Below are 17,382 nucleotides of genomic sequence, written 5' to 3'. Positions count from 1 at the left end.
TTGAACTCTTCGTGTATTTCATTTACTCTGTCAAATTTTTAGGTTTTGATTTCATCACACGAATGATATTTATCACTCAGATGAGGTAAGGTATGTTGGTGTAGATATTGCGTAAAGCTGAGCCATTACGTTGGGCATAGTCAATGATGCATTGATTCCCTTTTTAAATCTCACACTTCCAATGAACAATCAAATTCCGTGTTTCCTTCTAATTTAGGTTGGCTTGAAGATGGTTGATGGCTCGTACGATGATGGAACGTGCAAGGTGGGGTGGAGCTGGGTGCCTTTGGACGTGCGACATGAACCTCGTTGAGTGTGTGACGTTGTGGTGATGCCTGCCAGCCTTGGGCCAGCCCTATGTTTTGAAGGCAGTGTGGTGCTAGAACATTTTCGGCTGGTTGGAATCAGGTGCCTTTGGGTGTGCGACTTAAGCCTCATCGGTACGGAATGTTGCGATGTTGTCTCGTATTTTAATTTACATCTTTGCAAAAAAATTTATTTATTGGATAGTCTCTAAGAAAATTTTATAGGAATGTTATTTATTTATAGGTAGGTTCTGAATTTTTTTATTTATGTATATGGATGTCGCTTCGTACTCAGTGACTCAAATTCTAAAATTAAGTGTATTTTATTGGGTAATCTCTTAGAAAATTTTATAGGAAGTACCCGGAGTAAAAACTCAGAATGCTGGAGTTCGGTACGTAGGGACAATCTTCTCTCTTTCCCTCTTTAAATCGAGCAGTACAATAACCTAACCATGTCTAGAAGAATACTGAGATCGTCAAATGTCGAATCCCATTCATGGTTGTTGCCATCGTTGTTGCTGTCGTTCATTGTTTTTTGATAACAAAAAAAAATTATAATTTAAACAGAGTTAGTGCATTTTTTGAAGATTTAAAAATTTAATTGTAGTGGTTTTTTCTTCAATTAACGTAACCAACCAAAATCAGACGTTATCCAAATGAACAGAGTTTTTTCTTCAAAATTGTTTTGAATCAAAGAGCCCCCTTCGATCACATTCTGATTTATGCGATCAAATGGACGTGAATTGCCGTAAAATGGTTATTTCCCCAAATCTTAGGTAAGCTCACGAGAATCTTTTTCTTAAGCAATGGCGTTGGTGTTGATGAGAAGCTTTGTCATCTCCTCAATGCTATTTCCTATCTTGTCTTCTTATTATTACTCTTGAATTCATATTGTATACACTTTCCTAATCAATCGGAGCAGAAAAATTCATCGATTAAGGAGATGGTTGAATGCTTTTGCTATCATTTAGCATTCAGACCTTCCATGGCGACAAAACCCTTTGTCACTAGGGCCGAGCAACCCATCGCGCCCGATCTCAACGCCGACCGATCAATTTTTCATCGTGGGTCGTCTTCTTTCTCCTCTTCCGGTCGTCGCGATCTGGTTTTCGTTGTTAATCCTCGCGGTTCGTTTCTCGTCCCTTCGTTTTCAGCTTCGTTGTTGGAAAAGATAAAATTTGTTGAGGAATGGGGATTTTATGATGTGGGGTTTGTTGTATTTTGTGGAATTAAAGACTGTAATCCCTTGAGTTGATTGTAAATTTTCTTGAGATTGTTCTTTTTACAAATTTATTTAATGCTTTTCAAGTTATCGTGCTGTTGGGTGATTTCTAGTCGTGGATTTGCTCACGTTATAGCAGTAATGCAGGTGCTAATGGCAAGACGGTGAAGGAATGGAAGAAGCTCGTTCCATATCTACGCACTCGCCTTGGTGAACATTATAATGTGAGTTTCTTTTTCTCTTGGTCTCTGTAGGAAGCTTCACAATCTCCATTGAAGTCTATTTAGCTTGTTGAATGTATAAGGAGCTTATTAGAAAGAATGTTCTGCGAAAGAAATACTAGATTCATGGACTTCGGGGATGTTTGGGAGCTGTTTTCAGAGCTACTTTTCTGTTTTTATGAGAACAGAAGTTTAGTTCGACATGTTTGGAATTTGGATATCTGTTACTCAAGAGTTGTTTTCCATACTATCCTATCTATTTGTTGGCCTGTTCTTGGAGTAATTGAATTTGTTCTCCCTTCAAACGTCATGAAGAGTGGGCCTTGACATCATTTTAGAAAAGGATATTGTTAAATTTTTTAAAGGGATCACAAACATGTGCTTGCTTGGACTTAGACTGAGAGATCTAGTCTTAGTATTGATCGAGTATTGCTTTCCTTACATACAACTCACACAAAGGTTATCCAACAACACCATTTTGATTGAATAACCATGTGATTGTAAGTAGAACCAATCAATTTGCTTGCTGCTTCTAAAAGCTCTATGTGAAATTCGAGCAGAATCTTCTTCAACTCCAGCGACAAACCCATGCGACATGACCACCCATGCGACATCGGTCATCTTCCTTGGCTAAGTTAATTGCAGTGTTTGAACAAAAATGACACGCAAACCTGTACTGCAACCTGCACCCTTTAGTGATCTTTTCCAATGTAAGTGCGGCACTCCCTCCTCGGTGGCAGTGAGGAACACCCAAGAACAACGGGAACCTGCTCCATCATGGCTAATTAATGACCTTTTGCTGTGACCCACTTCAAGGACTTCAGATAAGATTCCCATAGTGTTTAGAATTGCGAGTTTGAACTTGTTTGATCCTTGTGCAGCAAGGACTGAAGTCCTTTTTGGCGCCGTATATATGTTAATGGTTGTTGCATCCCCCAACCCCTCCACCTTTGTGCTTACCCCTAGATGCCCAACAATCTACCTTGTCCACCATGAGAGACATGCGAACAGAGTTGGCTTTTGTTTATTATCTGACGAAATCAGCAATGCAACCTTATCCAACTGCAACCCACGACATCCAATGGCCTTCCAAGCATGACAACTTGTTGCAACAACCTTACACAAAATTGAAAAATGTTGAATATATGAAAATTGGGTGAGTCTGATAACCATAGAAGATTGAAGATCGTGTGAAGATTGTGTGAAGGTTTACCAACAACATTTTTGGTTAGTGAGTATCCAGTAGTTGGTTAGTGGAATTTGGGCTAAGGTGTCAACGCCAAAAGTTCAAAGAATGTGGTCATTGGAAGATTGCAAAAGCTCATCCCCCACCCTCACAGACCAAGTCCCATGGCATCACTTCTATACTTCTAAAATGCAACACTGTCATTGATAGAAAGATCTATTCAATTGAGCTAGATGAAAGATATAGGGAAACAAGAATAAAGTTATCTGAGATCACCCGATACAGTTTGTTTCATTCATTGAAATGACTCTTTCCAATAGCTAAACCATTTAGACAGAGAAACTCGCCGACAAGAAGGCACTATGGCTTAAATCTCTCTGCTCTATAGAAATGGTGGTCTTGAGAGACTTTTTACTATAGTGGATGAAGAACGAAAAGGATGGATAGTTTTCCTCAACCTCATTGAAGATTATCCTTCGTTGTTCCCAAAAACCCTGATCAACATCCAAAACCTAATGAGCATCATAATAGAAAGCAAAACCATAAACATTTTCTCTGACCCTTACAACCCTTGCATACCGTTAAAAAACCATCACAAAAGGCAGGAAATCTAGAGGCAGATATAGAAATATACCTTTGGATCCTCAACAAGAAGGCAAAATAGTCATCATAGAGGTTCCCCCCTCCCCCTCCCTATCCTATGTGATACAATGATGATCATTACATGGAAATACTTCCACAACGATTTGTTCATGACAAAAGAAGCATTCCATCCCTGCTCAACGATTTCTGCTATCTTAAATCCTTTTAGGACGACAAGATGAACCTCCATTCCACAGCAAAGGAGCAGGTCTCTTCACTTTGTAATAAAAAGGATTGGCAAAACGTGGGAAGCTATCTATTGAAAATAGAACCATGGTCAGATGAAAAAACACTTGAACTACCTAGTGGCTCCTTCATATGGAGGATGGATTAGAATAGAACTGGGGAGCTCAATTTTGATCGTCTTGCCCTTTTTGTTTAGGATCGAGAAGTATGTTTCTACCTCTGTCTTTATATTTTCTGACATTTGTAGTGGTTTTTTAATGATAAGCAAGGGTTGTATGGGTTAGAAAAATGTTTGTGGTCTTGCTTTCTATTATGAGGTTGATTGGAATTTGGTTGTTGGTTAGGTTTTTTGGTGGACGATGGGGGTAGTTTTCAGTGAGGTTGAGGAAAGTTGTCCAACACCACGCTTTTTGGACATGCATTTGCGATAGGGTGGGTGATGGAGGAAATACATCTTTTTGGACTGATTCTTGGATTGACAACACCACGCTATTTGCAGTATCCTCTTTTATATAGTCTCTTCATTGCAAGATAACCACATTCAAAGAAAAATGGAAAGATATGAACAAATTCTAGAACCTGCAGCTCTGTAGGAATCTAAAGGATAGCGAAACTATGGAATTGGCTGAATTAAGTCTTTATCTTGCCCCAATTGTGCTGCCCCAAGAAGCAGACTCATTGAAATGGCGTTCTAGTGCTGACGGGGTCTTCACAAAATCTTTGATGATGTATATGAGGGAAAAGGTAGATGTCATAAACCTCACACTAGCAAAGACAATATGGAAAGGAAATCATCATAAAATGAAGTTTTTCCTTTGGGAAATGGTGCATGAATCCATTAGCACAAGTGAAAACCTTAAAAAGAAATAAATATAAAGAATGCTCTAGGTGACTCTATTTTGGTGCCCTTTATGCAAGAAAGACAACATATCGCAAATTTACTTGTTTATGTAGTGTACATATCCTTATAATTTAAGGATAAAGATCCTCAATATCTTTGGATGACACCTCACTTTTCCTAGGAAGGCAAAGGAGTTATTGAATATGGTCTTAACATACCCCCTTCAAGAATGAAAAATCTCTACGATGGACAAATCTCATTATCAGTTTCTTTGGTATCTATGGAAACAAAGAAATAAATAAGTATTCATTAAGAAGACACAAACTTATGGGCCCTTCGAGAATTTGTTTACCACATCATTTATTGGTGTAAATTGTTTCACACTTTTTCTTCCTATAGTTATACCTCCTTCATTGTAAATTCGGAAGATCTTTGTAAGCATCATGGATAACATATCCCTTTTGTAAATTTCAAACATTAGTGAAATTATCTCTTATTAAAAAAAAAATAGAACCAATCAATTTTGGAGCTCTGGTCTACATGGATCAAATCCTCAATGACAAAGGAAGACCTTTTGATAGCTTTGTGGATAATATATCCCTCTAGGATCACTCTTGGTGTAAATTTTTTTCTTTCTTTTATGGCTACAGCCTATTTTCTCTTTTGGCCAATTGGAAGTCTCATGGTAATGTAGTGCCAATTGGCCAATGGTAGCATCGAATGGCTTGGCTTTGCTTCACTCACTTTTCTTATATTTATCTCATCAATGAAATGCCAGAATGTTTCTCGTAAAGAAAAAAAGGAAGTCTTATATTATCCTTGAAAATTTTATATCCCATTTATACCTTTTCCATTGCTCTACCTTTTTTAAATAACCTACAATTTACGTGTATTATTATTGCTTTCTTATCTACTAGTCACTTGGGCCATATTTAAATCAATATGTTGATTTTTTTTTTTCACTGTGGACAGATCTGTGAATCTTTGACCTCGGGTCCTTGCCATGCTATCGATATAACGAGGGAGGTTAGTATGGATTCTTTCTTTCTAGGACTTCAATTAGTTACTATCAACCTTTCTGTTGACTTAATGAGCTTCAGGCAATTCGGGAAGGTGCCGATGCTGTGATACCTGTAGGAGGAGACGGAACTTTTCATGAGGTATGAATTGTGTAATCTCATGAGAATTATTACTGTTAGTTTGGTTTTCAATGCCTGACTCAAACTCGGTTCTTAAATTACCTATTCCTTTTGCTGCTTTTGGTTTCGGTTCCACCAGAAAGCCAAGCCAAACTGCCTGCACATCTAAGTTGAATGATGTGATTGGTTTATGGCCAGTATTTTCTTGTGTTTCTCTTGGGCCTCAACCAGCCTTTTGAAGATACTATTTGTTCTATTCTTTAGTTTTGGAAGCCTGAGATTTCAATGGCAATGTCTAACCTTGAGTGTTGCTTGTTGAGGAGGTCTTCTTCTCCTACTACTTAATAATGATCGGTTATCATAATCTGTTTGCAATAACGATAGCCTTTTTAGTTGGCTTTGATTCTAGCAGCCCTCATGGATTTTCCATTAGATATGAGCAAGAATTCTATAGGCGAAGTAAAAGGTTCTAGGATTTTGGATCCATTGTATACGTTTGTCTTGATGGATGAGGGGATTAATCTGCTTCTGATTGGCAGGTGGTTAATGGCTTCTTTTGGGATGGAAAACCTGTTGTTAATAATGATGGAGAAGTTCATAAATCAACCGCACTCGGTGTAAGAGACTGCTCCGTAGTTTCAATCTAACCTGTCTATTTGATTACCTTAACTGCTAGTTTATCAGTCTGTGACTGGTTCAGATTATTTACATGAACTTATGATATTGAATTGTCAGACTACTTAATTATTGTCTCCTTGCAGCTTATACCCTTGGGGACTGGTTCAGATTTTGCAAGAACATTTGGTTGGTAAGTGTATGTTTTACTGCATTGTGTTTTTGTACAATGTGAGAGCTTGCTTTAAATTAGAGCACTTCCTCCATGTGGTTAAGCAAACTGGGTCAACATTCTTTTAATTAGGAATAACAATCCTATTGAAGCCGTGGATCGTATAGCTAAAGGTACCCTTGTTTCACTTTTTTCATTCTTATCTCTTTGCCTTTTGTTGATTAAGTACTTAAAATGGCTCTATTTATCCACCCAATAAATCCCATTAGCATTCTTTGTTCATGTAACATATTCTCTGCAGGATTGAGGTCCCGAATTGATATTGGGGTTGTCAATAAAGAAAATGGAGAGTATCATTACTTTGCAAATGTTGCAGACATTCATTTGTAAGGTTAATCGAAACAGTATTGTTGATGCTAACTGATTAACTCAGCTGATACCAGACAACTAATTATTATTGCGTGGAACTTTTTGCAGGAGCGCTAAGGCTGGGTTTTATGCTGCAAGATACAAGAGATTTGGAAACTTATGCTATGTTATTGGTGCTTTGCAAGGCTTTATAGGACATAAAAACAAAGACTTTAAGATTAAGGTTAGCAGGCCCAGGCTCACTGCGAGTAGATATTATCCTTTTTGGGTTTTCCCTTTTGAGCTTCCACTCAAGGTTTTTAAAATGCGTCTGCTAGGGAGAGGTTTCCACACCCTTATAAAGGGTGTAAGGGTGTTTTGTTTTCTTCGCAACCGATGTGAAACTCATGTATTTTTGTACAATAACAGTGGTGCCTTGAGGTGGTTTCAAAATGTAGAGCATGTTAGAGAGCATTGTTACCATCATGATTTGATTTCATTTCTGTTGTATGCTATAACTTACAGGTTGACAACGGTGAATGGGAGCTGTATCCACAAGTAACTTCCTTGTGTATTGGAAATGCTAAATACTTCGGCGGTGGAATGAAAATCGTGCCGAACGCCGATCCTTCCAACGGGAATCTAGAGGTAGAATTTATTTCCGGAGTTTATTTGATTTCACTGTTTCCTTCATTGTCTCATTGATTCATGTATCGCTTGCCCTTTGATTTCTGTTGCAGGTAGTAATACTTCAGGATTTCAAGTGGTACGATTTCATCCTTAATTTACATAAAATATACAATGGGACACATTTGACAGTGAAAAACGTATCATCAAGAAGGTTTGTCATCTCTTTAAGCATTATATATCTGTATTTTCTTCCATAGACCTTCCATTTTCAATTGTATGGAGAATTTGTTGTGTTCACTTCTGTCAAGTTTTGCTTTATAAAAACTTTCATCCAAACTTATTGGAGATGTTTTGTTCACCTAGCACTGAAGCTCTAGGAGAAGTTTTATGTTGCTAAAATTTCTGGCATTCTGATGCATCCTCAACCAAAGCTATATATGATTGCTAAAATCTTTGTTGACTATATATAATGAACTTGGTTTGAAATTCTGGACCGACATCAATGTACTCGTCCATGATTGAATAAATCTCGAGTATCATCAGTTTATCGTTGCATTTTTTTCAAGCAGTGTTCGTTCGATCGAAGTGGAAGAAGTTTCGAGCAGTGGCAGCATTTACGTTCAAGCTGATGGGGAACACTTGGGATTTCTTCCAAGGAAGTTCCATATTCTACCAGCTGCCATTGAAATGATCTGCTGAATATGAGCCAAATTTGAGTGGACAAAGTGGGTAGCAGTTTTGCTTTCGGTATTTGCTACAGTCCCTTAACGCCAATTTCTGGTTTTGTTTATATACCTTGGAGCAAAAGTTTAATTTGGTAATATATCTAAGAACATTAGACTAGATGTTTTTTTCTCTTTTAGTTTTCCTTTTTCATTTTTTATTTCTACGTGTTTGGAGAATTCAAACTCTTTCTTCTTAACGGAGAGTATATATCCGAAAGAGTATATGTCAATTATCCCTAAACTAAACTTATTTTTTAAGATAGAGTTGTGAGTTTTGATTAATATTATATGGATCCAACTTAATTCCGGGTAAAATTTATTTTGATTTTTTTTATTGATATTAATTATTTTTCTATTAGAAGTTTTATTTTATTTTGGTACTAGTGGGCAAATTTGCAAAATTTAAATAAAAGGTAAACTTGTATAACTTATTTAAGGGTCAATGTGATAAATTTTGATATATTTTTAAGATTATGGGTTTTTTTTTTTTATAATATAGATTATGTTGAATTTTTGGATTCAAATTACTTCCAACCGAATTAATAGACTTTTAAAGTTTATTGAGTGTTCAAAATGTTCAAATAGACTTTTATAGTTTCAGAATGTTCAAAGTCTATTGAGTGTTCCAAATGTTCAGTATCTTTTAAATTTCATATTCTTTTAGATATAAAATTCAACGATTAAGATTTTATTAGAGGTTTGTATTTTCAAATGTAAAATTTATCAACGTATCAAACATTCTAAAATATGTTACCTATCGGATTAAGAATGTTATTATTATTATTAAATATTCTAAAACTTCAATTTCGTTCCAGAATATCAACAACTAGATTGATCCAAAAAAAAATAAAATAATTAATTAATTTGAAAAAAAAGTCAAAGCTTGCTTGTGAATTAAATGATCAATATTAGGATTATAACACATTAATAAAATCAAATTCATTTCTACAAATTTAAATTTTTATTTCCTATAAAATTTGAAAATTTTCACTTAGAAATAATTTTTTTTTTTTAATTTTGTACAAATAAGTTTTAGTTTGATTCTATATTTTAAAACATATTATATATATATATATATATATATATATATATATATATATATAATAAATGTTGAATTTGAATTATTTAAATGTGTTTTAAAAAAAAAATAAAATGAAATAATTTTAAATATTTAATGTTGGTAACTTAGGTCCATGATTTGTAAATGTTTGATGTTAGGGAAGATTTGTTTAAATAATTAAAAAAAAATGTTGGTTGAGTTGAATTGTAAACTCTATTGGAATAACTAACTCAACATGCGCCAGTAAACATTAACTGGCATGCACCCGTTAAGGATATTTAGTAATAAATTATAGTTTACCATATATATTATATTTGATATTTTATTATAAGACAAATATCTAATATTTGCCTTATTACCATAGTATCTTTCCATTTATTGTTATTTTCATTTATTACTATTTTCATATCCTTCTAATTTGTTTGATTATAAATAAGATAATTTTCACACCATTTAGGTGTGGTGGATTATGCAAACATTGTTATGGTATCAGAGCCCTTTCGGTTTAACAACCTCGATCCTTTCTCATCAAGGGCAGTCTTCATGGCTGCCGCAGGCGGAACCGATTGATTACTCTTCGGCTCAACCCTTTTGACCTCCAAATCATCATTCGTCATACTTTGTACATACAACCTCACCTTTTCCAAACATAGCCTTTTTCGTTTTCTTCCCAATTTTCCCTTCATCCTTCATCCTTCACAGAAACCTTAATCTTAGAATCTTCATCAGCGTTCTCTTCGAAAATATATAGAATCTTGATAAGCCCATCGACCTTATGCAGAGATTTACCTTTGGAATTGGGCGCCGCACTGGCCTCTTCGCCAACCAAGTTGCCGCCGCCCTTCTCGCCAAAATTGGCTCCTTCACCCAATGTGGAGACTCTTCTTGCTGCCCTTCTTGCCATAATTGGCTCCTTCGCCCAATGTGGCGACTCTTCCGGCTTCAACATTATCTTTGTCCCTTGCTCTAGGTTTCCGCTTCTACGTCATGGGGTTAGACATATTCTCACCAGAGCCAAGGTACCATCGTCGCTAAGCGACAATCCCTCTTCATGGGTTAGACATATTCTCGTCGAAGCCAAGGCAGCATCGCCGCTGAGCGGCGATCCCTTTCGATGGCCAAGAAAGTGTTTCTCTACGCCTCCTCTGAACCAGGTTGTTGACATCTTCACGAAAAGTGTTTCTCAACCACTTTGAATTTTTCAGATCCAAGCTTCACGTTCGTTCAAATCCGACGCTCAGCTTGCGGTGGGGTGTTAAGGATATTTAGTAATAAATTATAGTTTACCGTATATATTATATTTGATATTTTATTATAAGGCAAATATATAATACTTGCTTTATTTCCATAGGTATCTTTCTATTTATTGTTATTTTCATTTATTACTATTTCCATATCCTTCTAAATTGTTTGATTATAAATAAGATAACTTTCACACCATTTAGGTAGGGTGAATTCAGCAAACATTCTCAAACTAACTCAACATTTCATATTAGACCCAGACCAATCCAACGGCATGTGCCAGTAAACATTAAATATTGGATTTTAGCCACATGTATGCATGTGGCGGTGATTCCTCTCCTTCATATCCCTCACACGGGTTGAGTTGAAATATTTTTGGTCCACTATCTTCTTTACTCTTTTACACGATACTGTTATGAGTTAGGTTGGGTTGTCGAGTTGTTAAAAACAGTACAAATGTAAGCATAAATCATAAACATTGTGTTAAAGATATTTAGTCATGAATTATATATTATCTTATATATCATACTTTTCATTACGGCTTACCATAAATATCATATTTCTCATTTTATCATAGGCATATATCTTGTATCCTCTTTCCATATGATTTTGTCCTCTTTTGACTTTCCGTTTCCAGCTTCCCCTCAAGACTTTAAAACGCGTCTGCTAGGGGAAGGTTTCCACACACTTATAAAAGATGTTCTAATCAATTCATGTCTAAGGATACCTTGGATTTGACACATATTTAACCTCCAATTCATGTAGAGAAGTAGGTGCACGTGGAATAAGATCGATCTAGAGAATATGACGATTAAGAAAGGCTTAATAGTATTAAAAGTTACTACATATACTAATAAAGTGCATTTTCTTTTTCGGTGGCTCAATCATAGAAATTTCAAAATTAAGCGTGTTTTGTTTTGAACAATCTTATTTTGGAATATCTCCTGAAAATTTTCTAAGAAGCACGTGAATAAGGACAATATGTGCTACAAGAATTTGTATTGTAGGAGAATGTCAAGGCCGTAGGTGTCGAAGGCGAATCTTGAAACTTGATCCAAGTCTTAAGCATGAAGCGTATGTACCAAATCCAACTGATTTGCCCCACACATATTTTAGATTATCTCCCGAAAATCTTTCTAAGAAGCATGTGAATTAGGACATGATGTGTTACAAGAATTCGTGTTGGTCTGTGGGGACAGTCTAAAACGTTATATAGCTTGTAGTTCGACATTTAAGCCAACCTTATTTTAGATTTTTTTTTTTTTTCTTTTATATTTATATAATAATAATAATAATAAATAAATAAATAAATAAATAAAACCTAGCACACCACTCTTATACGAACCAATATTAAAATAACATACCTACAACATTAACTAAACGTGAACCCAACTCGCTATTCCATGACAGCAGAGAGAAGCCACTTGTACTCAATTGTTCATCACTGATATCAAATTCTAAGCTCGTGATCAATTAACATGTCGTAATTTTACCTTTATTTTAAGATTGACAAAATGGTCGGCATCATAATTCATTCCCGACAATTATGAATCGTAAGGACTAAAATAAAATAATTTTAAACCATAGAAATATAATCGAAACAACGACCCGACCCATCGTTTTTATACGGCCCACCTATTAAAGACAATTCAAGTTGATAAGTTCACAAATAAAATTGTGGAAAAGTTTGGCCATTGGACTTCGTCAAAAGGTGGCCACACCCATTGCCTCCCCATTAAATATGACCATATAATTTTAAATATCGTCAAATTACCATTTTGTCCCTACATTTTCTAGCTAATTTCGATTTAATCCTATTAATTTTCAAATTAATTTTATAAAAAATAATATTAGAATTTCCATAAAATTATTTCTATCTTTCTTTTCTAAGACGTTAACACTTTTTTTTTTTTAATAAAAAAATAAAAATATAATAATGTAACGTTCAAATAAAATATATCATATGTCAACTGTTTTATTTTTTAATTAAATAGGTTAGAAATTAAAAAAGGAATTAATTACCATATAAAATATCATCAGTATTTAATTAAATTGAAAAATGAAAAACAAAAAGACCAAAATGACCTTCAAGTTTGGCAAAGGCAATTTGTGAAAGAAACCCTAATAAACCTTCAGGTTGTCGTCTTTCTTTTTCTTCTTTGCATTTTCCGTCTCTTTTCACACCTATATTGTCACAGTCCCCACGTTTCAACTTTCCCAAAATACCCTCGCTATAATCACCGATAAAAAACCAGCCTCCCCCACTCCCAAACCCAATCAAAGCTGGCCACGTCGTTATACCTACTCCCCTTGACTCACCTGCCCGTGATATTATCAAAGTCTCCCCTTCCTCTTTTTCTAATACCTCATCTCCTCCCAGTTTCCTCCGCATACTGAAATTTCAACGCTGCAAAAAAAAAAAAAAAAAATCCTTCACAGAAATTTCGATCGATCTTCGTTCAACTACACGGTATATTTCGTTTCCCTCGGATGTTTTTTGATTCATTCGATACATTTAGGATGATTTTTTAGATTTTTTTTTTTTTCTTTTCAATTTCCTAGTTCTTGGATTTTCGTTTCTTCCTTTCCCGTTCCTTTTGGAGTCGTCTGGTGTGGGTTCCGGTGCTCTTTATCTGTAGGAGTTTCGTAGATCTAGCTCCTATGTAAGTAAGCTTGTTGATACTTGCGTTATTTTGTAATTTTTGTAATTTTTTTTTTGGATATCTGTTTGGTTTCTTGTAATATTAGGTTTAGATTTCCATGCTTTGTATTTGAGTTTGCTACCATCTGCTTTTTTAGTGATTCTGGAAGAGATTCGTTTGTTGGAGGTTTTTAGAGGAGCGTGTAATGGATGTTTGAGGTTTTGACGATCTTTATGTTATATTTGCAACTGAAAGGATAGATTAGTAGATTTATAAACGAGATCTGAAGACTTAATATCTGAACAACTCAGTTTCTATCCTTGGTTTAGGGATTTCGTTAAAAGGATGTACTCTATGAGTTCAATTTGATTTTAGTTGATTAGATCTCTGCAAAACAGAACTACATAAGGCAAACTAAAGTGAAATTAGTTTTGTTTTGTTTTTTTCTGCTGTCTTTGTTTTTATGATGGTTTTGAAATTGGATCCATAGATCTATGTTTGAGATATCTGTTCTGTAAATATTCGTTGATAAGAAGAGTCTGTTTGTTTACTCTGATCTTGTTATGTGAAACTTAAGCTATATAATGATTTTGATGATTTTTTACAGCTGATATTCAATTTTCTTCCCTAGTTGGGAATTAGGATGAGATGAGAAGAAATTCAGTTATATTTCCTGTCTTTAATTGTTTTGAATCTCTGCAAATCCTGAAAATAATAACTGATTCGTGCAAGAAGGTTGAGGTGTTTATGGCTAGAAACATCATTTCTCCATCTTCTACCTATATTTACTAGGAAATTGGATATAGGGATTTTCCTGCTGTTGATTGTAGATGAAAGTTTCAAATGCAATGCTCTAAAAAATGAGCTTACAAGTAATTCTAACTTTTAAATATTCGGATCATTAATTTTTTATTTCCTGATGTAAAATACGGCTGAAATATTCTACCTCTTTTAATCTTAAGTTATACCTTTTAATGTGGTTTAATACATTTTGGCAGTCAATACATAGCATCAAGAGCTCATAGTTCACGAAAATGAGCCGCCCACAGACTCCCCCCAGACAATTTTTCCCCTTTGGTAACCCATTCCGCATGATATCTCCAAAAGGTTCGAATTTGCCTTCTAAACTTGCTGCAATATTGAATGCTTTTGAGAGAAGCCTAGCTGAAAGACTAAGAAAGCTCCATCCTTCAAGTAAAGATGACGTTCTTAGCCTTTCATGGATGAAATTAGCAATGGAGTTGCTTTGTGAAACTCACAGTGATATTAAAACTCTTATCAAGGAGTTAGATCTCCCAGTGCCGGACTGGAATGAAAAGTGGATCGATGTCTATTTGGACATCAGTGTGAAATTGCTTGACATCTGTAATGCTATTAGCTCAGAGCTTTCACACTTGAACCAAAGCAACCTCATGCTTCGATGTGTCACCCATAATTTGGATTCTGCCGAGTCAAAGCGACTCACTCGAGCCCGTGCTTCCTTAGGTCAATGGAGACTGAACATCAGCTCCTCAAATTCTAGAATTAAGAATTGTTGTACAATCCTAGACAGCCTTGGAGAATCACTTGATCTTCCAAAAGTAAAGAACTCAGCCAAAGGTAAGGTTCTGATGCTCGCTTTATACGGGGTGAAGGTACAGACAGTTTTTATGTGCAGTGTCTTTGCCTCAGCCTTCCTAGGTTCCCCAAAACTGTTTGATCTGAAAATTGCTGATACATATTCATGGGGACAAACTTTCTCCTCCTTGCAAAATGATGTAAATAATGAAATTAGAAGTACATACTCACATGGAAAGTTTACCCCCCTGAAGGAGCTTGAAGCTATCGACCAATGTGTGGCCAATCTTCATAAAATAATCCCGGAGAATCCAGAAGTTGAAGAAGCTAAACCGCTGGAAAACGCTGTATCGGAGTTGCAAGGAAAGGCCGAGAAACTTTCAGAAGATCTTCATTTGCTTACTAATGAAGTGGACAGCTTTTTCCAGATCGTTTTGGCAGGACGTGATGCTCTGCTATCTAGCCTGAGGGATTCAGAAACCATATGGAGCTGAACTTGAGAACCTCTGTACAGGGCTAGGTTTGTCTCTCTTGTGTTTCAACTAAAGTATACTAATTAACTAACCGTAGTGTAGTGTAGTGTAGTGTAGTGTAATAGTGTTATAGTCTTTGGTTATATGCTTAAGGCTTTTGGGTTGTATTTCTTATTAACGTGTGTAAGACCGAACTTTGAAATGGTAATATGTAATACATATGGGGTTTCTATGTTTGAGCAAATGGTTCTTTATTTTTTAGAATTGAATTTCGTTCTTTAGTTCCGACCTTTAAAATGATAATCCTAACAGTCCTAGCCCACCCTTTGGCTCGATGTCAGGAGAGATTTTCATCTCTTTATATGGAATGTTTCCTTGGGATGTCAAGAATTTGAGGTTCGTCTTAATTTCATGATTTTAAATTTATTTAAATGTTAAATGGGACTTTGATGAAGTTATTATTGCATGATATAAAATTATTTTGCTTTTGTTAAATTAGAATATGTATAACAATATATATTATAAATGGCATAATATAGTAAAATAATGATAATACAAAATTCAAACATATATCAGGTTCATAAATGAGTTAATAATGTTGTTAAATAATAACAATAATAATAATAATAATAATAATAATACAAAATTGATTGAAGAGTTTGCATGCCCTTATACGGACGACATCGTCCATGTTGAAGACGATGTCTGCCTACCCGTTGACGTGGATGCCAACTCTTCTCCCTTTGCCGACTGTGAATGTGGTGGCCGTCGAGTACAAAACTCTTGAAACTCATATCAGCGTCCTTGTTCAAGTCCATAGCAGCAGTTAAGGCCATGTCAGCAGAAGTTTGTATGCAACGAACGCTTTTCAATTGGTGGCTTTATCTCAGTTGGCGTCGTCATCTATATAAGAGACTCGTCTTTACCTGGAAAATAATAAACGTGGAATGAGTATTTCAAAATACTCAATGACCTGTTGTTGAGGTTAGAAGATATGGTTCATTGGCGAGATCTACTTTTCATGATCGTACTTAATTGTTCCTTGAACTTTATTTTATTTTTTCAAATAGGGTTAGATGCATGATACTATTCCACACATAATTCATATATGCATGCATAAGCTCATTAAACTAGTTTGTATATGTATCTCCTAGACCTAACCTATAGACTAGCACACGCTTATGTTGTTGAAAACTAACCAAAAAAAAAAAAGGATCGCGTATAATATATCATGGCATATGCACTCGTATGTAATATACTAGAAAAGTAATCTATGCTCATAACATACAACATGCATGATGTTCAACATTTAAAATTATGGGACAATATAATGTAGCACATAGTATTTCTTACATGTTCATAAATACTTCATACATGCTCGTAATAACTAGTGTGTTATAGTATCTCATGAGGCATAACATAATCATGGCAACAAGATAACAAGAGCAAAATAAAGAAGTACATGCACGAAAAATACTAGCACATCGTGACATAGAACTTTCGGTTAAGTATTAGTCATCTAAAAATTTTGGTCTCGTGGGTCGAGTCCTAAAATCTTTTTGGTCTTATGGGTTTTCAAGTTAGACGTTGTTTAACTGAAAATTTTGTTTGTAATACTAAAAAAATATTATATTTAAAAGTACGAGACCTAAAGGTTATTTTAATATATTCAATGTTATATGAAAATGTTATCAAGATTTTAGATAAATAAAATAGTTTCAACAATTTTATTACCCACTTATTTTTAGATAATTAATTAGGGTGTAAATAAATAATAATTTTTTTTATCAAAATAATTAAATATCTATTTAATTAAATTATTATTGATTTATTATAATTAAATAATTAAAATATAATAATTTTGTAAACTAATATCAATTAATTAATAAAATTTATTCAAAACAAAATAAAATAAGTTAGGAGAATAAATAGCCGTCAATATTAATAATTATTCTCAACTAAATTATTTTAATATAATTATAAATAATTTTAATATAATTATAAATGAGTAGTATGGATAATGGAACTCAAAAATTAATTATACATATTATATTTAAAAAAATTTAATATAATTTATTTATTTCAGTTCTTCTAACATAAAATACAGTATTTCAATTTATTATCATTTTTCAAGCCTTTATAAACTGATTGATATCTAAAATAACATTTATTAAGA

General features: G+C 34.6%; 2 protein-coding genes across 3 annotated transcripts; both read left to right on the top strand.

Moving 5' to 3' along the window:
* Nucleotides 1–987: 987 nt before the first annotated feature.
* LOC111778748 (sphingoid long-chain bases kinase 2, mitochondrial) lies at nt 988–8,514 on the top strand. The gene is made up of 13 exons (XM_023658721.1): nt 988–1,081; nt 1,228–1,432; nt 1,675–1,751; nt 5,576–5,629; nt 5,704–5,763; nt 6,282–6,359; nt 6,504–6,550; nt 6,662–6,702; nt 6,831–6,915; nt 7,007–7,121; nt 7,403–7,525; nt 7,618–7,718; nt 8,077–8,514. The coding sequence occupies exons 2-13, from the start codon at nt 1,249–1,251 to the stop codon at nt 8,204–8,206; spliced, it is 1,095 nt and encodes a 364-aa protein (XP_023514489.1). The 5' UTR covers nt 988–1,081; nt 1,228–1,248; the 3' UTR covers nt 8,207–8,514.
* Nucleotides 8,515–12,867: 4,353 nt separating this feature from the next.
* LOC111778658 (protein BPS1, chloroplastic-like) lies at nt 12,868–15,450 on the top strand. 2 transcript variants are annotated; one of them, XM_023658609.1, is made up of 3 exons: nt 12,868–13,004; nt 13,097–13,197; nt 14,175–15,450. In XM_023658609.1, exon 3 carries the CDS (start codon nt 14,211–14,213, stop codon nt 15,225–15,227), a length of 1,017 nt encoding a protein of 338 aa, XP_023514377.1. In that variant the 5' UTR covers nt 12,868–13,004; nt 13,097–13,197; nt 14,175–14,210; the 3' UTR covers nt 15,228–15,450. The 2 variants fall into 2 exon arrangements, with proteins under 2 accessions (XP_023514377.1, XP_023514376.1); XM_023658608.1 differs by lacking the exon at nt 13,097–13,197 and having other exon boundaries at nt 12,891–13,004.
* Nucleotides 15,451–17,382: the final 1,932 nt, after the last annotated feature.

Source organism: Cucurbita pepo, chromosome LG17, assembly GCF_002806865.2.
Source record: "Cucurbita pepo subsp. pepo cultivar mu-cu-16 chromosome LG17, ASM280686v2, whole genome shotgun sequence".
Lineage (NCBI taxonomy): Eukaryota > Viridiplantae > Streptophyta > Magnoliopsida > Cucurbitales > Cucurbitaceae > Cucurbita > Cucurbita pepo.
The sequence above is the reverse complement of the archived record's forward strand: the minus strand, read 5'-3'. Positions and strand labels throughout refer to the sequence as shown.

Bases quoted from the DNA above. Each gene is read 5' to 3' on its own strand.
- LOC111778748 (XM_023658721.1), top strand. From the start codon at position 1,249: ATGGTTGAATGCTTTTGCTATCATTTAGCATTCAGACCTTCCATGGCG. The intron at 5,764-6,281 runs GTATGAATTGTG...TCTGATTGGCAG, and splicing joins GAGACGGAACTTTTCATGAG to GTGGTTAATGGCTTCTTTTG. The intron at 6,703-6,830 runs GTACCCTTGTTT...TATTCTCTGCAG, and splicing joins CGTGGATCGTATAGCTAAAG to GATTGAGGTCCCGAATTGAT.
- LOC111778658 (XM_023658609.1), top strand. From the start codon at position 14,211: ATGAGCCGCCCACAGACTCCCCCCAGACAATTTTTCCCCTTTGGTAAC.